At 44.2% G+C, this 24,717-nt stretch overlaps 1 protein-coding gene across 6 annotated transcripts in view; it reads left to right on the forward strand.

Moving 5' to 3' along the window:
- The window catches only part of LOC139391170 (protein spire homolog 1-like), a 72,421-nt gene that overhangs the window by 10,779 nt on the left and 36,925 nt on the right, over window positions 1-24,717 (forward strand). For all 6 annotated transcript variants that reach the window (XM_071138748.1, XM_071138739.1, XM_071138756.1 and 3 more), the window contains exon 3: window positions 21,515-21,751. In XM_071138748.1, the coding sequence (XP_070994849.1) occupies window positions 21,515-21,751 (237 nt within the window). The remainder of the gene's footprint in view (window positions 1-21,514; window positions 21,752-24,717) is intronic.

Raw genomic sequence — 24,717 nt, forward strand, 5'->3', positions numbered from 1 at the left:
CGGGACATCAAAAACTGTAATATGTTTCACAGAATTGTGGCTGAATGACAACATGGATTTTCAGCTAGCGGGATACACGCTGCACCGGAAGAACAGAACAGCACAGACGAGGGGGAGCGGTCTGCGCATATTTGTAAACAACAGCTGGTGCACGAAATCTAAGGAAGTCTCTAGATTTTGCTTGTCTGAAGTAGAGTACATTGTGATAAATTGCAGGCCACACTGCTTGCCTAGAGAGTTCTCAGCTATACTTTTCGTGGCTGTTTATTTACCACCACAGACAGATGCTGACACTAAGACCGTACTCAGCCAGCTGTAAAAGGAAATAAGCAAACAGGAAACCATTCACCCAAAGGCGGCGCTCCTAGTGGCCGGAGACTTTATTGCAGGGAAACTTAAATCAGTTCTACCAAATCTCTATCAACATGTAAAATGTGCAACCAGAGGGAAAAAAATTATAGATAACCTGTACTCCAGACACAGAGATGCGTACAGAGCTCTCCCTCGTCCTCCATTTGGTAAATCCGACCACAACTCTATCCTCCTGATTCCTGCTTACAAGCATAAATTAAAGCAGGAAGCACCAGTTACTCAGATTATAAAAAAATGGTCAGATGAAGCAGATGCTAAACTACAGGACAGCTTTGCTATCACAGACTGGAACATGTTCCGGGATTCTTCTGATGACATTGAGGAATACACCACATCAGTCACTGGCTTTATCAGTAAGTGCATTGAGGACGTCGTCCCCACAGTGACTGTACGTACATACCCCAACCAGAAGCCATGGATTACAGGCAACATTCGCACTGAGCTAAAGGGTAGAGCTGCCACTTTCAAGGTGTGGGACTCTAACCCGGAAGCTTACAAGAAATCCCGCTATGCCCTGCGACGAACCATCAAACAGGCAAAGCGTCAATACAGGGCTAAGATTGAATCATACTACACCGCCTCCGACGCTCGTCGGATGTGGCAGGGCTTGCAAACCATTACAGACTACAAAGAGAAGCACAGCCGTGAGCTGCCCAGTGACACGAGCCTACCAGACGAGCTAAATCACTTCTATGCTCGCTTCGAGGCAAGCAACACGGAGGCATGCCCGAGAGCATCAGCTGTTCCAGACGACTGTGTGATCACACAGTCGTAGCCGACGTGAGTAAGACCTTTAAACAGGTCAACATTCACAAGGCTGCGGGGCCAGATGGATTACCAGGACGTGTGCTCTGGGCATGTGCTGACCAACTGGCAGGTGTCTTCACTGACATTTTCAACATGTCCCTGATTGAGTCTGTAATACCAACATGCTTCAAGCAGACCACCATAGTCCCTGTGCCCAAGACAAAGGCAATCTGCCTAAATGACTACAGACCCGTGGCACTCACGTCCGTAGCCATGAAGTGCTTTGAAAGGCTGGTAATGGCTCACATCAACACCATTATCCCAGAAACCCTAGACCCACTTCAATTTGAATACCGCCTAAATAGATCCACAGATGATGCAATCTCTATCTATCTCTATAGTGTGAACACTGCCCTTTCCCACCTGGACAAAAGGAACACCTATGTGAGAATGCTATTCATTGACTACAGCTCAGCGTTCAACACCAAAGTACCCTCAAACCTCATCGCTAAGCTAAGGAACCTGGGACTAAACACCTCCCTCTGCAACTGGATCCTGGACTTCCTGACGGGCTGCCCCCAGGTGGTGAGGGTAGGTAACAACACATCTGCCACGCTGATCCTCAACACTGGAGCTCCCCAGGGGTGCGTGCTCAGTCCCCTCCTGTACTCCCTGTTCACCCACAACTGCATGGCCAGGCACGACTCCAACACCATCATTAAGTTTGCTGACGACACAGCAGTGGTAGGCCTGATCACCGACAATGACGAGACAGCCTATAGGGAGGAGGTCAGAGACCTCCTGGTGCCAGAATAACAACCTATCCCTCAACGTAACCAAGACTAAGGAGATGATTGTGGACTACAGGAAAAGGAGCACCGAGCATGTTCCCATTCTCAGAATAACAACCTATCCCTCAACGTAACCAAGACTAAGGAGATGATTGTGGACTACAGGAAAAGGAGCACCGAGCATGTTCCCATTCTCAGAATAACAACCTATCCCTCAACGTAACCAAGACTAAGGAGATGATTGTGGACTACAGGAAAAGGAGCACCGAGCACGTCCCCATTCTCATCGACTGGGCTGTAGTGGAGCAGGTTGAGAGCTTGAAATTCCTTGGTGTCCACATCAACAACAAAATCGAATGTTCCAAACACACCAAGACAGTTGTGAAGAGGGCACGACAAAGCCTATTCCCCCTCAGGAAAATAAAAAGATTTGGCATGGGTCCTGAGATCCTCAAAAGCTACAGCTGCAACATCGAGAACATCCTGACTGGTTGCATCACTGCCTGGTACGGCAATTACTCGGCCTCTGACCGCAAGGCACTTCAGAGGGTAGTGCGTACGGCCCAGTACATCACTGGGGCAAAGCTGCCTGCCATCCAGGACCTCTACACCAGGCGGTGTCAGAGGAAGGCCCTGAAAATTGTCAAAGACCCCAGCCACCTCAGTCATAGACTGTTCTCTCTACTACCACATGGCAAGCGGTACCGGAGTGCCAAGTCTACGACAAAAAGGCTTCTCAACAGTTTTTACCCCCCAAGCCATAAGACTCCTGAACAGCTTACCAATGGTTACCTGGACTATTTGCATTGTGTGCCCCCCAACCCCTCTTTTATGCTGCTACTACTCTCTGTTTATCTTATATGCAAAGTCACTTTAACTATACATTCATGTACATACTACCTCAATTGGCCCGACCAACCAGTGCTCCCGGACATTGACTAACCGGGCTATCTGCATTGTGTCCCACCACCAGCCAACCCCTCTTTTTACGCTACTGCTCCTCTTTGTTCATCATATATGCATAGTCACTTTAACCATATCTACATGTACATAGGTATATAGCCTTGCTACTCTTATTTTCAAATGTGTTTTTACTGTTGTTTTATGTCTTTACTTACCTACACACACACACATACTTTTTTTTCTCTGCACTATTGGTTAGAGCCTGTAAGTAAGCATTTCACTGTAAGGTCTACTACACCTGTTGTATTCGGCGAACGTGACAAGTCAACTTTGCAGGTGGAGAGAGAATAGAACACACACACACTGAGACTCTCTCTCCCTCTCTCCTATCTCCCTCTCTCTGCGACTGTGAGTGAGAATGTGCAGTGAAACTGCGTCAACAAAATCCCTACTAAGCTGCTTTACGGCAGAGATGGGTTCTCCTAGTGCAGTCAGTCAGTGTCTGATGTTATGTGTGAGAGCCTGGCTGAGGAAAAGAAAATACTAGAAAGTCTATCCTCATTCCAACACCCTCTTCTGACTGTCACTGCAGATCCAGCAGTCATATTACATTACAGCTCGTGTGTGTGTGTGTGTGTGTGTGTGTGTGTGTGGACAATTTAGTTCAGGAACATTGGTCGTGATTGGATCACACCACTTCCCCCACACTGTCACTGACGTGATTCAATCTCTACTATGCTGCTGTATGACACTGAACTATATGAAACCTGTGTTGTTGTGGCACAATTTACTACCATGAAGACAGACAGAGACAGCTGAGCCACTATCCCTTGGTCCAGACACTGAGAGTGCAATGGAGGTACAGTAGAACCACATAAATGTAGCAGATGATAAGTAGGTATCCCACAGTGCAGTGACGTCACCCTCCATGAGAACTAAAATAAAGTTGCTTTTGGCTAGCTTTGTATATAGATTAGTGTTAGTCATGGGTTCACTTCCCTGGTATTCAGTACAGGGGTAGAACACGTCACATAATGGAGAAACAACCCCTGTGTGACTCCTGAAGAATGCTAGTCTTCTTGGTAACACTGCTGTTGATGCCTCCAGCGTTTCTCAAACCTTTCTGGTCTCGTGATCTTGCTACTCTTACTGCTTCTTACTGCTGGGTTATGTTTCATACTTTCATTATGTCCCAGGCAGGCTGGTCCTCACCTCTCTGTTATAATTCAACAGGATTTTTAAGAGTAAGCCTTTGAAGTTTGGAGGAGGATGATTATGACAGTTAACATAGTAATAACTTGTCAGACAGCATGGTGTTGAATGTAAACAAGAACTCTATTGGAAATAGTCTGGCTGGACTGATTAACTACACGATCAAAGGAAAAGCTGTCTTCTCTGATCAGCTTCTGAATAGTATCATTGAATTTTGTCCAAAAAAATATGAACATTCCCATTCATTCCTTCTTGAAAATTGTTTGATGGGTTTAGTTTAATGTGTGTTAAAGTGGGTGTGTGGTTGTACGCCAGGGGATCAGGGGGGGGGGGTGTCGGCTGAACCCTCAGGCGGCGCTGAACGTCAGTCATATGATTCAGAGGTCATGGTGTTGAGCACTGCGTCTCTCCTCTTGCCTTCTCTCAAATCACCACTTTGACTCTAAAGCAAGGCCCTCTACTTTACCTATAAACTCTGTTATGAAATGATCGTGAAAACTATTCTAAAACCCTTATCTGGTGATGTTAAAGAACATCGAAGGGTTTCCTGCCTTCCCTCCTCTGCTATCAATACAGTACATTCAAGGTCATGGACATTTTGACATTGTTCAAAGGCAGTGCTTCTCACTCCTGGTTCCAGGGACCCAAAGGGATGCACATTCCCACTACCCGCCCCCTATACACCCACTCCCAGTGAGAGGCTTGATGGCCCTAGGCCCGGAACCTAGAAACACATCTCAAAGGTATATAGACAGGTATGGTCACAGATTCTCAGCAGAGCCAGGCCAGCCACACACAATGGAGGCAAATCAGATATTTAAAAATAAATAATAACAATAAAAGCAACATTAATCCATTGTTGACTGCCTCAAACCAAGTTCAGACATTAGGGGTGAAGTCATTCATCAATTATGTATTGAATAGATTGATTTCTTGCAAAGGAGACACTTTATCATTTTCACAACTGAATGCATTCATCCGAAATGTGTCTTCCCCTCTCTGAATCAGAGAGGCGCGGGGGGCTTCCCTAATCAACGTCCACGTCATCGGCGGCCGGGGACTAGTTGTTGTTTGGGGGTTAACTGCCTTGTTCAAGTGCATAGTATAATATTTTTCCACCTTGCCAGCTCGAGGATTCGAATCAGCGACCTTTTGGTTACTGGCTCAATGCTCTTGCAGTTCTCTATCAAATGACAACCCTATAAAACGATCACATTGTGAGAGATGGAGTACAGATCTTCTGATGTTGTTCAAAGGCTCCATTGTTTAGGCAGCCCCTCCATGTGAGGTTGTGTGCTTTTTATTAAATCTTATTTCAGAAAGTCTGGAAGATGGCTCTCCCTGATTTCTCTCCCTAAGGAAGAAGATACATTTTTTATGTAAGGTAAGCGTTCAGTTATTGGGTTAAAACTATTGTAATTAAGAGGAGAGGGGAGGGGTGCAGAGTAGATGAGATGAGAGGAGAGAAGAGAAGAACAGAGGAGAACATAGGAGAACAGAGGAGAGGAGAGCTTACTAGTTTACATAATCCCAACTGTAATCAGCCGAGTTAGCAGTTCAGTTCAGAGCTCTGCAGGTGGCTGGAAGTTTTTTCTGTGTTTGAAGTCACCTGCAGTGTTTCTGTTGTCTTTACAAAAGTATTGCACTACATAGGGAATAGTGTGCTATTTGGGACACATCCTACTGTCTCTCTGTAACATTTACGCAAATAAAGGTGGACAAAATAACACACATGGATCAGTTATAGGTGTTAAAGCATTTTTACAATGGGTCACATTATGTGATGATGGTTTTAGTATTACTGTTGATACACTACATGGCCAAAAGTATGTGGACACCCCTTCAAATGAGTGGATTCAGTTATTTTAGCCACACCCGTTGCTGACAGGTATATAAAATCGAGCACACAGCCATGCAATCTCCATAGACAGACATTGGCAGTAGAATGGGCTGTACTGAAGAGCTCAGTGACTTTCGCCGTGGCACTGTCATAAGATGCCACTTTTTCAACATGCTCCGTTCAACTGTAAGTGCTGTTATTGTGAAATGGAAACTGACAGAACGGGACCGCCAGGTGCTGAAGCAAGTCGTACATAAAAATTATCTGTCCTCGGTTGCAACACTCACTAACGAGTTCCAAACTGCCTCTGGAAGCAACGTCAGCACAATAACTGTTTGTGGGGAGCTTCATGAAATGGATTTCCATGGCCAAGCAGCTACACACAAGCCTAAGATCACCATGCGCAATGCCAAGCTCCATATTAATGCCCATGATTTTGGAATGAGATGTTCGACGAGCAGGTGTCCACATACTTTTGGCCATATAGTGTATCTCTTGGAGCCTAGAACCCAATATTATGTGCTCTGGCTAGGTACTATGTTAGATTTTTTTTGTAACATTCTATTAGGAGAGACTACTGTTGATGGTATGTAAAAACCGCTCAGACCAGAAACGCATGGTCTGACAGTGGCTTCCTGTTAGGTTTCTGCCTGCCAAAGGACTTCATGTTTACTGGGGCTGCTGTGCAGTCTGATTTATTTCCTGTGACAGGACTAATGAGGAGGTATAATTGCAAACTCTTCATTCCCCAAATTATAATTTTCTCCAATCGTTTAATTATCTAAAACCTAGCGCTGATTCAAACTAATAGCAAAGACTATTACATGTGGTCAGCGTCTGAAATGGCACCCTATAGTGCACTACTCTCTACCACCAATCCCTACACTCAGTGCCAGAGTGGAGGGATTGGAAGTAGGGTGCCATTTCATATTTGCACTTGGTCACACACCCCTGTAGTGTAGGACTAGGGTTGCAAAAGTAGTAAACTACCGGTAATTTACCAAAGTTACTGGAATCTTTGGTGTCTTGTCTTTGGTATATCTTTGGTACCAAAGTTACCAGTTTGACTCAAATATTTATAACAAAAAGATATTGACATAGTAAAATAAACAAATGTTAAAAAAAGGATATTTCATGCTGAAACTCTCATATTAGACACCAATTGTAATGGCCGTTGGCGGTGGAAGAAGGTGAGGACCAATGCGCAGCGTGGTAAGTGTCCATATTTTTAATAAGGTAATAGAACACTGAACAAAAACAACAAAGTGAACAAATGAAACCAAAACAGTCCTGTCTGGTGACATACACAAAGACAGAAAACAATCACCCACACCACACAGGTGGGAAAAGGCTACCTAAGTATGATTCTCAATCAGAGACAACTAACGACACCTGCCTCTGATTGAGAACCATACCAGGCCAAACTCAAAAACACCACATAGAAAAAGGAACATAGACAACTCACCCAACTCACACCCTGACCATACTAAAACAAAGACATAACAAAAGAACTAAGGTCAGAACGAGACACCAATGGTATTCACTAAATTGACAGCTTATATTTAGAATAATGTTTTACAGCTTTGCCATTCTATTTTTTTATCTTAAAATCATCTTATTTGATTATTTTATATTTTACATGTGATACTTGTGTTATTTTTAATTAATTGTAATTTAATTTGTTATTTATTTTTTTAGCAAATATTTTCTTACTTCCTTTTTAAAAAATGCTGCATTTTTGGTTAAGGGCTTGTTTGTAGTAAGCATTTCACAGTACATGTGGCAAAAAAAAGTATTTTAATTTGATAAGGCCACACAGAGGGCCTTTGACATAGTCAAAGACTCCAACCACCCTAGTCATAGACTGTTGTCTCTGCTACCACACGGCTAGCGATACCGCAGCGCCAAGTCTAGGTCCAAGAGGCTTCTAAACAGCTTCTACCCCCAAGCTGTAAGACTCCTGAACATCTAATCAAATGGATACCCAGACTATTAGCATTGCCCCCCCCCCCCTTCTATGCTGCTGCTACTCTCTGTTATTATCATTTTAATAACTCTACCTACATGTACATATTACCTTGACTAACGTGTGTCCCCTACATTGACTCTGTACCTCTACCCCCTGTGTATAGCCTCGCTATTGTTTTTTTTTTTACTGCTGCTCTTTCATTATTTGTTACCTTTATTTCTAACTTTTTTTAAGGTATTTTCTTAAAACTGAATTGTTGGTTAAGGGCTTGTAAGTAAGCGTTTCACTGTAATACACCTGTTGTATTCGGCACATGTGACAAATACAATTTGATTTGATATAATTACAGATGCCTGTGATAATCTGAAGTACCCAAAATGGCCACTAGATGTCTTGTGATAGATTACATAAAATCCTTGAACGTTACCAATATTCTGGTATTTTACTGGTAAATTTTGAAAGTTTCCAGTAATATAACCTCCAGTGAAGGCTGCTGAGGGGAGATCGGCTCATAATAATGACTGAAAACGGAGCAAATGGAATGGCATCACCTGGGAATGTATTTGATACCATTCCACCTATTCCGCTCCAGTGATTACCACGAGCCTGTCCTCCCCAATTAATGTACCACCAACCTCCTATCATACCCTCCTTTTGCAACCCTATGAAGGACTCCTTCCCAGCTTTCCTTGTTGTGAGGCAAACTATGTGACCTATCATAGCCTTCTGAGAGAGGGCAGTGGAACTGTCATCTGTGTCCCAAATAACATGACATTTAGGGCACTACATAGGAAATAGGGTGCCATTTGGGAAGCAAAGTTAATTCTCAGAGGCCAGTGGAGCAGAGACAAGCTGAGAACAACCTATCATGAGGAGTGTTTTTACTCCTTCACTCTCCTGTCAGAACCCTGGGCTTGATATGGGAAGACAAGGTTAAATATTCCTCTCCCAACTGGAGTGGTTTGTTAAGCCTTCAGTTATTCATTGTTTATACCTGAGGTCTTGTACTATGAAATGTGATCTTGAATGTATTAAGTCCCACTGACCATAACCACTCCATGGTTTAATGATTTATATTGTTGTTGTTTTATTACCATTTTCATTATTTTATTTCACTTAGTCCTGCGTGTTGGAGCTCAAAGCCTAAGATTTTCACGGTACCCTGCAATCACACCTGGAACCCTGTGACTATTAAACACTCTGAATCTGAATCTGAAGACACCTTGACACAATATGCTAGTTTACACAGGTAAACTGAAGCCAGACGTTATGGCACTGGGTTATGTAAAATAAAAATCCATTGTCCCACAGAAATCATTGTAGCCCTCCTCAAGAATCAAAAGTAAGAGATGGAATGGGATTTGGCCCTGAATGTAAACCATATTTGTGAATTTGTATGAGGCTGAATGATGCTGAGCCAACAGTTTTATGACTATGGAAGATGGAAGATTAGTATTTGTGGTTGTTGATGCACAAGAGTGGCCATGTTGACATAACTGCTAGCCTCAAATAGTCACATTGCTACTGAAAATATACATATTTCATATAGGCCGAGCACGTTGCTGTTTAAAATTGACAATAATTATCTATTCAATTCTAGTCACAATCATTGGTATTCATTCACCTTCAGGTTGTGTAAAGGAAACAGGTTGAGCCCATTGCAGAGGTCTAGGCAGAGGCTTGAGGGAGAAGTCTCCATGGTCAAAAAAGGTGCAGTTAAAAATGGGATTTCCTATTTTTTATTATATTTACACACGAGGTTGAAATAACACTGAAATTGTGAAAAATTATTATAATGCCTTTTCGTGTAGGAGCATTTCAAGGGTCAAAAGAGGGTCAGGGAAATAAATGATTTAAAAAATATATATATATTATATAAAAATATATATTACATAAACACACAGTGATATAAATGACATACAGTGATTTGAAAATAAATGACAAAGACTGCATAGGGGCTTTAATGACAGAAAGCTGCACAGAGGCATTCTAACACAGTGGTTCTATCTATCTGGTCTATTTAAAACCTCTAACCTTGGTAGGGTGTGGTACGTTAAGATATGTTGACCTCAGAAGGGTGTGGTACTGGTATGGTATTTACAGGGAAAGGTTGGATTGCGTGTGAAGAAAACATGTATGCGTGTGGCAGAACCATTCCCTGCCCCGTGATCAGCTCACTCTCTCACTCTTTCGCTCTCTCTTTTGCTCTCTTTCTCTAGTCATCTCTGTGATCGCCATGTGAGGAACGTAGACAGTCTGTTTGATGTTGTTTTACCTGCTCATGGCTGCGCTTCACTGTACAGTTCAAATCCACAATCTCTTGACACCCACTCCTTCCTCCCCAATTCTTCCTCCTTCCATTCCTTCACTTAGTTTAGTTCAGTCCCAAGTCTGTGAAGAAAGGAGAGTGTGATGAATCATTAGAACAGTCATGTTTGTGTTGGCTTTCCTCCTGACTGAGGGAATAAATAGCACTTATTGATGTTAAAACCACCCTGTCTCCTACCTACTTAAACCATGCTATAGCTATCAATTAACAAGCTGCACATTCAATGTTTAGGCATCTACCTACAGTTTAGGCTACCTCCCATGCATACGTCTTTTTCTGAAAATGGTAAGAATTTAACTGTGAGTCATTATTGTTCATGTTCTAGAAGTTTCCCTACATGTTTATTAGGCGCATCATTCTTCTGAGGGATTCTTCTCAGTGTTCTGATTCCTTTGTTCTGTCTTCGCTCTTCAGACTGAATGCAATGCATAGTTCATACTTTGACCTTCGATTAGCAAGGAACAATGTCAAACACACCTCAACAATAAAGGCTTGAAGTTCCTCTTGCCTTACCTCGGCTTGCCTAGTGTCTGTCGGGCCTATCACAGCTAGGTTCACTTTGGTTTGTTCTACAATGCAGTCTGGATGAAAGCTGCTTAGAGTTTATAGGCGGACTTTAGTATTTTGGATTTGAGAGTGACTGGTCTCATAGCACAGGTGAGAAATTGTGTTGTTGTGTGTCTCTGGCGGGGTGTGTAACAGCAGAGAGTGGAGTGTGAGGTGGGATGTAACATCAGAGGGGAGGTAGGGAAGAGCAGGGCAGGGTGGGGTGTAGCCAGACAAAGAGGGCTTATCCTCGTCAGGGTGCAGAGTTCCCCAGGTTCCCACTGAGCCAGGGTAGTGTTCTGTGTTCTAGAGGAGGTCAGGACAGATCCACTCACATGAATCCTCCTGGATGACTATTGATCTGAACAGGGTCCTGTGACCTTGCCCATGAAGTCTGACCTACAAAAACACACCAAACCCCTCCCTCTTTTCTCTTACTTTCTTGCTCTCTTTTTCTCTCTCCCTTTCTCTCACTTCATTTTCTTTCCTTGTCTCTCCCTCCCTATTTCTATCTATCTTTATTCTATCTATCTTTATTACTCTATAATGACAAAACAAAAACAGTTTAAGAAAAAACATTTGTGCAAATGTCCCTCCATCGCTTTTACTCTCTCCTCCCCTCCCATTCCCCCTTCTCTTCACTTTCTCTATATCTCCTTCGCTCACTCTCTCTCTCTCTCCCCCTCTTTCTCTTTTTCTCTCTCTCCTTTCTCACTGTTCATGAGCAGCATTCAGGTTTGCAGTGTAATCCGGTGTGATTTCTCTGTCAGTCTTTTGTCCCGGGCTTGGCACGCTAGGCCAGCTCTGGCCTCATTCTCCATGATCTGCCATTCAGAGGCCAGATTCACCTGATTAACAAAGGGAAGCCGCTTCACTGCATTGACTGGGACTGCTAACGTCTTTCTCACACACCTACTAGATTTGGACTTAAGCAGTGCTTAATTTGTACATCGGGAGGTCCAGGAACAAAAAGTGAGCGTGAGAGAGGGGTGACATGGGGATCTCTGAGGAAAGCATGAGAGAGAAAAAAATCACCTTTATAATAAAGCATTGCATGCATATCATCACATTTGCGTAGTGACATAGAGCAGTAGAGTAGAGGCACTTACAGAAGTTGCAGACATGGGATTTGTTTTTTGTGGCCTATGATCCCTGACATTTACTTCCGGCGCCGACAGAGATGGCCGCCTCGCTTCGCGTTCCTAGGAAACTATGCAGTTTTTTGTTTTTTTACGTGTTATTTCTTACATTAGTACCCCAGGTCATCTTAGGTTTCATTACATACAGTCGAGAAGAACTACTGAATATAAGATCAGCATCAACTCACCATCAGTCCGACCAAGAATATGTTTTTCGCGACGCGGATCCTGTGTTCTGCCTTACAAACAGGACAACGGAGTGGATCCTATGCAGCGACCCAAAAAAACGACTCCGAAAGAGAGGGAAACGAGGCGGTCTTCTGGTCAGACTCCGGAGACGGGCACAGCGCGCACCACTCCCTAGCATTCTTCTTGCCAATGTCCAGTCTCTTGACAACAAGGTTGATGAAATCCGAGCAAGGGTAGCATTCCAGAGGGACATCAGAGACTGTAACGTTCTTTGCTTCACGGAAACGTGGCTTACTGGAGAGACGCAATCCGAAGCGGTGCAGCCAACAGGTTTCTCCACGCATCGCGCAGACAGGAAAAAACATCTTTCTGGTAAAAAGAGGGGCGGGGGCGTATGCCTTATGACTAACGTGACATGGTGCGATGAAAGAAACATACAGGAACTCAAATCCTTCTGTTCACCTGATTTAGAATTCCTCACAATCAAATGTAGACCGCATTATCTACCAAGAGAATTCTCTTCGATTATAATCACAGCCGTATATATCCCCCCCCAAGCAGACACATCGATGGCTCTGAACGAACTTTATTTAACTCTCTGCAAACTGGAAACAATTTATCCGGAGGCTGCATTCATTGTAGCTGGGGATTTTAACAAGGCTAATCTGAAAACAAGACTCCCCAAATTTTATCAGCATATCGATTGCGCAACCAGGGGAGGAAAGACCTTGGATCATTGTTACTCTAACTTCCGCGACGCATATAAGGCCCTGCCCCGCCCCCCTTTCGGAAAAGCTGACCACGACTCCATTTTGTTGATCCCTGCCTACAGACAGAAACTAAAACAAGAGGCTCCCACGCTGAGGTCTGTCCAACGCTGGTCCGACCAAGCTGACTCCACACTCCAAGACTGCTTCCATCACGTGGACTGGGAGATGTTTCGTATTGCGTCAGATAACAACATTGACGAATACGCTGATTCGGTGTGCGAGTTCATTAGAACGTGCGTTGAAGATGTCGTTCCCATAGCAACGATTAAAACATTCCCTAACCAGAAACCGTGGATTGATGGCAGCATTCGTGTGAAACTGAAAGCGCGAACCACTGCTTTTAATCAGGGCAAGGTGTCTGGTAACATGACCGAATACAAACAGTGCAGCTATTCCCTCCGCAAGGCTATCAAACAAGCTAAGCGCCAGTACAGAGACAAAGTAGAATCTCAATTCAACGGCTCAGACACAAGAGGCATGTGGCAGGGTCTACAGTCAATCACGGACTACAGGAAGAAACCCAGCCCAGTCACGGACCAGGATGTCTTGCTCCCAGGCAGACTAAATAACTTTTTTGCCCGCTTTGAGGACAATACAGTGCCACTGACACGGCCTGCAACGAAAACATGCGGTCTCTCCTTCACTGCAGCCGAGGTGAGTAAGACATTTAAACGTGTTAACCCTCGCAAGGCTGCAGGCCCAGATGGCATCCCCAGCCGCGCCCTCAGAGCATGCGCAGACCAGCTGGCCGGTGTGTTTACGGACATATTCAATCAATCCCTATACCAGTCTGCTGTTCCCACATGCTTCAAGAGGGCCACCATTGTTCCTGTTCCCAAGAAAGCTAAGGTAACTGAGCTAAATGACTACCGCCCCGTAGCACTCACATCCGTCATCATGAAGTGCTTTGAGAGACTAGTCAAGGACCATATCACCTCCACCCTACCTGACACCCTAGACCCACTCCAATTTGCTTACCGCCCAAATAGGTCCACAGACGATGCAATCTCAACCACACTGCACACTGCCCTAACCCATCTGGACAAGAGGAATACCTATGTGAGAATGCTGTTCATCGACTACAGCTCGGCATTCAACACCATAGTACCCTCCAAGCTCGTCATCAAGCTCGAGACCCTGGGTCTCGACCCCGCCCTGTGCAACTGGGTACTGGACTTCCTGACGGGCCGCCCCCAGGTGGTGAGGGTAGGCAACAACATCTCCTCCCCGCTGATCCTCAACACTGGGGCCCCACAAGGTTGCGTTCTGAGCCCTCTCCTGTACTCCCTGTTCACCCACGACTGCGTGGCCACGCACGCCTCCAACTCAATCATCAAGTTTGCGGACGACACAACAGTGGTAGGCTTGATTACCAACAACGATGAGACGGCCTACAGGGAGGAGGTGAGGGCCCTCGGAGTGTGGTGTCAGGAAAACAACCTCACACTCAACGTCAACAAAACTAAGGAGATGATTGTGGACTTCAGGAAACAGCAGAGGGAACACCCCCCTATCCACATCGATGGAACAGTAGTGGAGAGGGTAGCAAGTTTTAAGTTCCTCGGCATACACATCACAGACAAACTGAATTGGTCCACTCACACAGACAGCATCGTGAAGAAGGCGCAGCAGCGCCTCTTCAACCTCAGGAGGCTGAAGAAATTCGGCTTGTCACCAAAAGCACTCACAAACTTCTACAGATGCACAATCGAGAGCATCCTGGCGGGCTGTATCACCGCCTGGTATGGCAACTGCACCGCCCTCAACCGTAAGGCTCTCCAGAGGGTAGTGAGGTCTGCACAACGCATCACCGGGGGCAAACTACCTGCCCTCCAGGACACCTACACCACCCGATGTCACAGGAAGGCCATAAAGATCATCAAGGACATCAACCACCCGAGCCACTGCCTGTTCACCCCGCTATCATCCAGAAGGCGAGGTCAGTACAGGTGCATCAAAGCTGGGACCGAGAGACTGAAAAACAGCTTCTATCTCAAGGCCATCAGACTGTTAAACAGCCACCACTAACACTGAGTGGCTGCTGCCAACACACTGACACTGACTCAACTCCAGCCACTTTAATAATGGGAATTGATGGGAAATGATGTAAATATATCACTAGCCACTTTAAACAATGCTACCTTATATAAATGTTACTTACCCTACATTATTCATCTCATACGCATACGTATATACTGTACTCTATATCATCGACGGTATCCTTATGTAATACATGTATCACTAGCCACTTTATACTATACTATGCCACTTTGTTTACATACTCATCTCATTTGTACATACCGTACCCGATACCATCTACTGTATCTTGCCTATGCTGCTCTGTACCATCACTCATTCATATATCCTTATGTACATATTCTTTATCCCCTTACACTGTGTACAAGACAGTAGTTTTGGAATTGTTAGTTAGATTACTTGTTATTACTGCATTGTCGGAACTAGAAGCACAAGCATTTCGCTACACTCGCATTAACATCTGCTAACCATGTGTATGTGACAAATAAAATTTGATTTGATTTGATTTGATTTGATTTGTTGGCCTTTTATAAACACATTTCATGCAATTCTATGTCATTTTACATGACTGGGGACTTTGGTATAATATTTTTTAATGCCACGTTCAAAACATCTGGGAACTCGGAACTGGGTTAGACTTCAGTGCGTTCAAGACATTTGGGAAATCTGGGAAAAAAACTAGCACCACTGGGAAAATTTGTTTTAAATGGTCATCCTACTCAGAATTCCAAGTGGGGAACTCTGGCCTCTTTCTAGAGCTCCGAGTTTCCTACCTGATGTAACGGTTGTCTGTGGTGGAAGAAGGTGAGGACCAATGCGCAGCGTGGTAAGTGTTCATATTCTTTAATAGAATTCAGAACACTAAAATACAAAACCAGCAAGAGAACGAAATGAAACCGAAACAGATCTGTCTGGTACAGATACGAAACAGAAAATAATCGCCCACAACTCAAGGGTGAAAACAGGCTGCCTAAGTATGGTTCTCAATCAGGGACAACGATTGACAGCTGACTCTGATGGAGAACCATACCAGGCCAAACACAGAAATCCTTAATCATAGAAAAAAGAACATAGACAACCCACCCAACTCACGCCCTGACCATACTAAAACAAAGACATAACAAAAGAACTAAGGTCAGAACGTGACAGTACCCCCTCCCCCCCAAAGGTGCGGACTCCGGCCGCAAAACCTGAACCTATGGGGGAGGGTCTGGGTGAGTGTCTGTCCGCGGTGGCGGTGGCGGCACGGGACGTGGTGCCCACTCCACCATAGTCTTTATCAGCCTCTTAACCCGCCTCCATGGCGCCTTTCGAGAAGCGACCCTCGCCGCCGACCTCGGAATGGGGACCCTAGCAACGGTCCCGAATGGACGGGAGATTCTGGCAGCACCGGACAGGCGGGAGACTCCAGCAGCTCTGGAGTGAAGGGCGTCATGATTTGACCTCTTTTTTTCCTCCGAGTCGCATTTGTCTTGAAAGCACCCTAATACCAAACAAATGATCGAAATGACAGGCTAACTGACAAACTGAGAATCTGAGATCAATAAAAATGACCCTGTCTTGAATCCATCAATAGCCTACGCCTAGATGTGTGCAGACACATATTGTTTACTATAATATGAGGAAGAAATGATAGTCCTAAACATGCTTTCTAGTTTCACTGACTCACCCAATGTTGCGCAGCTCACTTGCTGGTGATGGCCTATGCGCTCGTGCCAAAAGCCTCTCTCTCTTGTTTTACTTTGAATTTGGAAAGTATTCAGACCCCTTTACTTTTTCCACATTTTGTTATGTTACAACCTTACTCTAAAATGGATTAAATAAAAAAAAATCTTCATCAATCTACACACAATACCCCATAATGACAAAGAGAAAACTGTTTTTTTTTAAAACATTTTTGCAAATGTATTAAAATAAAAAACAGAAATACCTTATTTACATAAGTATTCAGACCCTTTGCTATGAGACTCGAAATTGAGCTCAGGTGCATCCTGTTTCCATTGATCATCCTTGAGATGTTTCTACAACTTGATTGGAGTCTACCTGTGGTAAATTCAATTGATTGGACATGATTTGGAAAGGCACACACCTGTCTATATAAGGTCCCACAGTTGACAGTGCATGTCAGAGCAAAAACCAAGACATGAGGTCGAAGGAATTGTCCGTAGAGCTCCGAGACAGGATTGTGTCGAAGCACAGATATGGGGAAGGTTACCAAAAAATATCTGCAGCTTTGACGGTCCCAAGAACAGTCGACTCCATCATTCATAAATTTAAGAAGTTTGGAACCACCAAGACTCTTCCTAGAGCTGGCCACCCAGCCAAACTGAGAAATCGGGGTAGCAGGGCCTTGGTCAGGGCTGTGACCAAGAACCAGATGGTAAATCTGACAGAGTTCCTCTGTGGAGATGGGAGAAACTTCCAGAAGGACAAACATCTCTGCAGCACTCCCACCAATTAGGCCTTTATGGTAGAGTGGCCAGACAGAAGCCACTCCTCAGTAAAAGGCACATGACAGCCCACTTGGAGTTTGCCAAAAGGCAACAAAAAGTCACATGTATACTTCTGTGTATTGATTTTAAGAAAGGCATTGATGTTTATGGTTAGGTACACATTGGCACAACGACAGTCCTTTTACACGAATGCGCACCGCATCGATTATATGCAACGCAGGACACGCTAGATAAACTAGTAATATCATCAACCATGTGTAGTTAACTAGTGATTATGATTGATTGATTGTTTTTTTATTAGATAAGTTTAATGCTAGTGTAACAGTATAACTTTAGACCGTCCCCTCGCTCATACCCGGGCGCGAACCAGGGACCCTCTGCACACATCAAAAGCCGCGGCCCTTGCAGAGCAAGGGGAACTACTACTTCAAGGTCTCAGAGCAAGTGACGTCACCGATTGAAACGCTATTTAGCGCGCACCACCGCTAACTAAGTTAGCTATTTCACATCCGTTACACTAGGTAGCAACTTACCTTGGCTTACTGTATTCGCGTAACAGGCAGGCTCCTCGTTGAGTGCAATATAATCAGGTGGTTAGAGCGTTGGACTAGTTAACTGTAAGGTTGCAAGATTGAATCCCCGAGCTGACAAGGTGAAAATCTGTCGTTCTGCCCCTGGACAAGGCAGCTAACCCACCGTTCCTAGGCCGTCACTGACTTGCCTAGTTAAATAAAGATTAAATAAAAAAAATAAAAATATAAAAATTGGGGGAAAACTTTAAATTGGCCCTAATTAATTGGCCATTCCGATTAATTGGTCGACCTCTAGTAGAAACACTGTGGCTTCTACCCCAGAACCCTAGGCCAGAACCCTAGGAAGAAACCTAGAGAGGAACCAGGCCATGAGGGGTGGCCAGTCCTCTTCTGGCTGTGCCGGGTGGAGATTATAACAGAACATGGCCAAGATGTTAAAATGTTCATAGATGACCAGCAGGGCCAAATAATAATAAGTCTCTGAATGTCCTTGAGTGGCCCAGGCAAAGCCCGGACAGGCAGAGCATCTCTGGAGAGACCTGAAAATAGCTGTGCAGCGACATTTCCCATCTAACCTGACAGAGTTTGAGAAGATCTGCAGACAAGAATGGGAGAAACTCACCAAATACAGGTGTGCCAAGCCTGTAGCATCATACCCAAGAAGACTCAAGGCTGTAATCACTGCCAAAGGTGCTTCAACAAAGTACTGAGTAAAGGGTCTGAATACTTTTTTTTAACGAATTAATGAATTTGCAAACATTTTTAAAACAATTGTTTTTGCTTGTCATTATGGGAGTTGTGAGTAGATTGATTTTTAGTTTTACCTTTATTTAACTAGGCAAGTCAGTTAAGAACAAATTCTTATTTTCAATGACAGCCTAAGAACAGTGGGTTAACTGCCTGTTCAGGGGCAGAACGACAGATTTGTACCTTGTCAGCTCGAGGATTTGAACTTGCAACCTTTCGGTTACCAGTCCAACGCTCTAACCACCGCTCTAACCTGCCGCGGGTAGGTGGAAAGGGGGAAGAAACAATTTAATCCATTTTAGAATACAGTTGTACAGTAACTGAATGCAATGTATATTGATAGCCTGCAGCTGACATATTAGAGTCTTCTCTGTTCAGCAGGAGACATTTGCTTTCCAACCAGTGTTTTCCTGTGATTGTAGGCTATTTTAAATATTGCGAAAGGCCAGTTTTGTCTGCATGTTGTTCACTGACAGATTTGCAGCGAGTACCCGACGGTTGGCTGTGCCTTGGTATTGGGCTACACTCCACAGCTAGGCTATTTTTTAAATAAGCTATTTATCCTCTGTGGCAACGTTTTGGGCTTTGTCATGGTGTAGTAGGCTATTCTGAATTATTTAATTTCTTCCTGAACAGACAGGAGTAACTTTATAACTTTGGCACATTTATGTCAATTTATCAGGCTTGCTGCAGCTCCTCCAGAATCCTGTGCGCTGCTGTGATTCTATAAGGAAATACACGATGAAGTGCGAGGGGGGAGAGGTGCAAATTAAGCACTGGACTTAAGCATAAAACAATATAGATATTCTTGATTTAGTAAATGTATGTATAAGATTTAAATCACTCCTCAGAAGCTCCTGAATATTTGTTATTTTTATCATCTTAAATATATATTGCATACGGTATTTATGTGTCATTATTATTAAGCAATAAGGCCAGAGGGGGAGTGGTATATGGCCAATATACCACAGCTAAGGGCTGTTCTTATGCACAACGCAACGCTGAGTTCCTGGACACAGCCCTTAGCCGTGGTATATTGGCCATATATCACAAACCCAGAGGTGCCTTATATAAACTGGTTACCAACGTAATTAGAGCAGTAAAAATACGTGTTTTGTCATCTGACATACCACGGCTGTCAGCCAATCAGCATTCAGGGCTTCAACCACCCAGTTTATAATGTCCAGTATTCTCCGCTGGCTCAGTCAAGTCACGTTATTACTGACTAATCTGTTAAAAGTCTGCCTTACTTTTAAAGGTTGGGTCGTTCACTTGAATGAAAGGGTCATGTGTTTGTGTAGCATGCTACAGCTGAAAGCATGGAACAATAAGGGCATGAAAGGAGATTATATATATTACATAGCTGGGAACGAAGACACAAACCCATATTTACTGTTGTTTTCCAGGAGACAGCCGAATAACACAAATCAAGACAAATTATTTAAAATCTGTTTATTCAAAACATGAAGACATTGTTGTTTTGGCATGATTCTTGGATGCCAATGATGAACGTACAGTGCCTTTGGAAAGTATTCAGACCCTTTGACTTATTCCACATTTTGTTACGTTACTGACTTATTCTAAAAAATGTACGCGTTTTTTCCCCCTCATCAATCTACACACAATACCCCATAATGACAATGCGTCGCTGCACAGCTATTTTCAGTTCTCTCCAGTGATGTTAAATTGGGTTCGAGTGGCTGGGCCACTCAAGGACATTCAGAGACTTGTCCCGAAGCCACTCCTGCGTTGTCTTGGCTGTGTGCTTAGGTTTGTTGTCCTGTTGGAAGGTGAACCTTCGCCCCTAGTCTGAGGTCCTGAGTGCTCTGGAGTAGGTTTTCATCAAGGATCTCTCTGTACTTTGCTCAATTCCATCTTTCCCTCCCAATTAGTCACCCAGTCCCTGTCACTGAAAAACATCCCCACAGCATGATGCTGCCACCACCATGCTTCACCGTAAGGATGGTGCCAGGTTTCCTCCAGACGTGACGCTTGGTATTCAGGCCAAAGAGTTCCATCTTGGTTTCATCAGAACAGAGAATCTTGTTTCTCATGGTCTGAGAGTCTTTAGGTGTCTTTTGGCAAACTCCAAGCGAGGTGTCATGTGCCTTTTTACTGAGGATTGGCTTCCATCTGGCCACTTTACCATAAAGGCCTAATTGGTGGAGTGCTGCAGAGATGGTTGTCCTTCTCAAAGTTTCTCCCATCTCCACAGACAAAGTCTAGAGTTCTGTCAGAGTGACCATTGGGTTCTTGGTCACCTCCCTGACCAAGGCCCTTCTCCCCAGATTACTTCGTTTGGCCGGGTGGCCAGCTCTAGGAAGAGCCTTGCTGGTTCTAAACTTCTTCTATTTAAGAATGATGGAGGCCACTGTGTTATTGGGGACCTTAAATGATGCAGACATATTTTTGGTACCCTTCCCCAGATCTGTGCCTCAACACAATCCTGTCTCGGAGCTCTATGGACAATTCCTTCGACCTCATGGCTTGGTTTTTGCTCTGACATGCACTGTCAACTCTGGGACCTTATATAGACAGGTGTGTGCCTTTCCAAATCATGTCCAGTCAATTGAATTTACCACGGGTGGACTCCAATCAAGTTGTAGAAACATCTCAAGGATGATCAATGGAAACAGAATGCACCTGAGCTCAATTTCGAGTCTCATAGCAAAGGGTCTGAATACTTATGTAAATAAGGTATTTTTGTTTTCTATTTTAATACATTTGCCAAAATGTCAAAAAACGGTTTTTGCTTTGTCATTGTATTGTGTGTAGATTGCTGAGGATTTGTATTTATTTAATCAATTTTAGAATAAGGCTGTAACATAACAAAGTGTGGGAAAAGTGAAGGGGTCTGAATACTTTCCGAAGGCACTGTATATGGATGGCAATATAATGATACCCAGTGTGTGTTGTTGCTTGTGTCCTGTCCTCCAGGTGATTGAGTCTCTGGGCATCATGATCTACAAGGCGTTGGACTACGGACTGAAGGAGAGCGAGGAGCGGGAGCTGAGCCCACCCCTGGAGCAGCTCATAGACCTCATGACCAACATGGGCGATGCTGAGAGAGACGCCTGCCCTGACGAAGGTTACGAGGCCACCGAGGAAGAGGAGGAGGCCGAAGACGACCCCATCAACATCTGTAATGTCCGTGGCTACAGGGACATCCTGAAGGTAGGCAGCTGTTGATTGGGGGAGGGTGGTGGTTGATGATTAAAAGCCAAAATGTCACTATATGGGTGAATGGCAGGGTTAATAAGGAAATAGTACGTTTTCTGCTGTCAAGCCATCAAGTGCAGTCAACTACAAAATGGTGGTGATCAGGTCAGGGTCATGGTACTGGAGCCTGCAGTTGTTGTATATGTGTCTTTCCTCCAGTAGTGTTGTGAGTATCATCTATACTAGATCCACCCACCATGTCCAGTAGTGTTGAGATGATTATCTATACTAGATCCACCCACCATGTCCAGTAGTGTTGAGATGATTATCTATACTAGATCCACCCACCATGTCCAGTAGTGTTGAGATTATTATCTATACTAGATCCACCCACCATGTCCAGTAGTGTTGAAATTATTATCTATACTAGATCCACCCACCATGTACAGTAGTGGAGACTATAATCTATACTAGATCCTCTCAGCATGTACAGTAGTGTTGAGAGTATTATCTATACTAGATCCACCCAGCATGTCCAGTAGTGTTGAGAGAACAGGCATCATACTAGATCCACCCAGCATGTCCAGTAGTGTTGAGAGAACAGACATCATACTTGATCCACCCAGTAGTGTTGAGAGAACAGACATCATACTAGATCCACCCAGCATGTCCAGTAGTAATGAGAGAACAGACATCATACTAGATCCACCCAGTAGTGTTGAGAGAACAGACATCATACTAGATCCGCCCAGCATGTCCAGTAGTGTTGAGAGAACAGACATCATACTAGATTCACCCAGTGAGTCCTTAGATGCCCCAATGGTGTTTACATAACCATAGCAGTGGCAGGAGGACCATTTTTTTCATGAGCATGGCCTTATTTCTATTAGAGCATATTGGATGACTGCAATTCATATTCCATTCACCCAGTTCAATTTAACATCGATAGGTTTAGGCTACTACATGATACTTGAATTTTCCATATACCCATCATGAGGTTGCTACAACCTAGCCTATGAATGAAAGTTTACAACGTAGGTGCACATAGGTCGAGAGAAAAAGTTGAGGTGACAGAAAGTGACATTCAATACCACCTTGCACTCTCTTGCCCGCATCTAGCTGATCTAGGGTGTAATCATTAGTCCAACAGTTTCAAACGAGAGTTTCTGTTGGACAAATTAATGTATGTTTATCCCCGTTTCATTCCATTTAAGAAACAATTTTCGTAATGAATACACCCCTGATTAAACGTAAACACAGTTCACTTTCATAGCAGCCATGTTGTGTTCCTTCTCGCATCTATGCGTTTTCCTCTTCTCACCTTTTTCCTTCACTTGTGGACTTCAATGCATAACACATCAGCTGTAGGAGACCAGGTAAAAAACACTTTCCAAGCCAAACCATATCATAACCACTACACACAGCCTACATTGGTGTCACCATATTAGCTAAAGTAACATCCTAGTCAACATAGCTAATAGAACGCATTAGTAAACCCGCTACAGTCATGCAGTAACATTACAGTCTACAGTCAGTCAGTAAGTAGTTACACCGGCGGGCCCTGGTGACAATAAATTAGTAAAAACAAAAGCTTACCTTGACTTGGAAGAGTTTCAGTGTTGTGTTGGATAGTCATAGCCACCTAGCTAACATAGCATCCCTCTGTTTGAGCAGGGTGTTTGAGTAGGCTAAACTAGCTAGCTGCATTTTCTAGCTGTGAGTGAAACTGACAGTGAAAAAAATTAAGAAATCACTCTCTTCTGCTTCTCCTTCATTTTTAGCGTATGCTTTCAGTACTAGATTCATTATCTGGTGAGAACCATGAGCCACCTAGGTTTTGTATTGAAGTTGCTGTAACCAGAGGAGGACAGAAGCTAGCTGTTCTCCGGCTACACATGGTGCTACTCTACAGAGTGCCGCTGAGGCTACTGTAGACCTTCATTGCAAAATAGTGTTTACATTTTTTTGTGGTTAGTAGTTACTATCTTGTCCCATCGCTACAACTCCCGTACGGGCTCGGGAGAGACGAAGGTCGAAAGCCATGCGCCCTCCAAAACACAACCCAACCAAGCCGCACTGCTGCTTAACACAGCGCACATCCAACCCCGAAGCCAGCCGACCTGGTCAGCGTGCACTGCGTCCGGCCCGCCACAGGATGCGCTAGTGCGCGATATCCCTACCGGCCAAACCCTCCCTAACCCGGAGGACACTAGGCCAGTTGTACGTCGCCCGATGGACCTCCCGGTCTCAGACGGCTGCGACAGAGCCTGGACTCGAACACAGAGTATCTGGTGGCAGAGCTAGCACTGCGATGCAGTGCCTTAGACCACTGCGCCACCCGGGAGGCCCCTCAAAGTAGTGTTTTAATCAATTGTTTAGTGATATATGAATATATTTAGTATAGTTTTATCTAAAAAGGAGAACCTTTTAAATGTAATTATTTATTCTTTTTTTAAATGAAATTCACTGAGGAGGATGGTCCTCCCCTTCCTCCTCTGAGGAGCCTCGACTGAACCATAGTCTTCAGCCTTGCATCCGGCCCAAGGACAGACATGACAGTGGGGAAGTAATGATTCTAGAGACAGGGCCCAGGGGATGGAACCAGGTCTCCATAGCGACTGTTCGTAAGGTTATCTGCGGCTGTGGACATCTGAGCTGCCTGGATGACAGTGTAGCTGTCATCCTCTCTATCCTCCAGTCCACCCCTCGTCTCTCTCTCTCTGTCTGATGTAAATACAGAGCCTTGCTCTAAAGGAACTGCCTGCCTCTCTCTCTCTCTAACTGCCTTCTAGGTGTTTCACAACATTTCAGATGTATGTTCTTGTGTGATTTGCAATCAGGGATTTTCTCCTATATAAGCATGACTCTATTAAAAATGACTGGGTCAGGGAATATTGAGATGATGATGCTACTGGGGAAAGACTTGTTTACACCTAATTCTCAATTTCTGCTCCAGGCTTCCTCCTCTACACAGCAGCACC

The sequence above is a fragment of the Oncorhynchus clarkii genome, chromosome 3 (genome assembly GCF_045791955.1).
Source record: "Oncorhynchus clarkii lewisi isolate Uvic-CL-2024 chromosome 3, UVic_Ocla_1.0, whole genome shotgun sequence".
NCBI classification, from domain to species: Eukaryota; Metazoa; Chordata; class Actinopteri; order Salmoniformes; family Salmonidae; genus Oncorhynchus; species Oncorhynchus clarkii.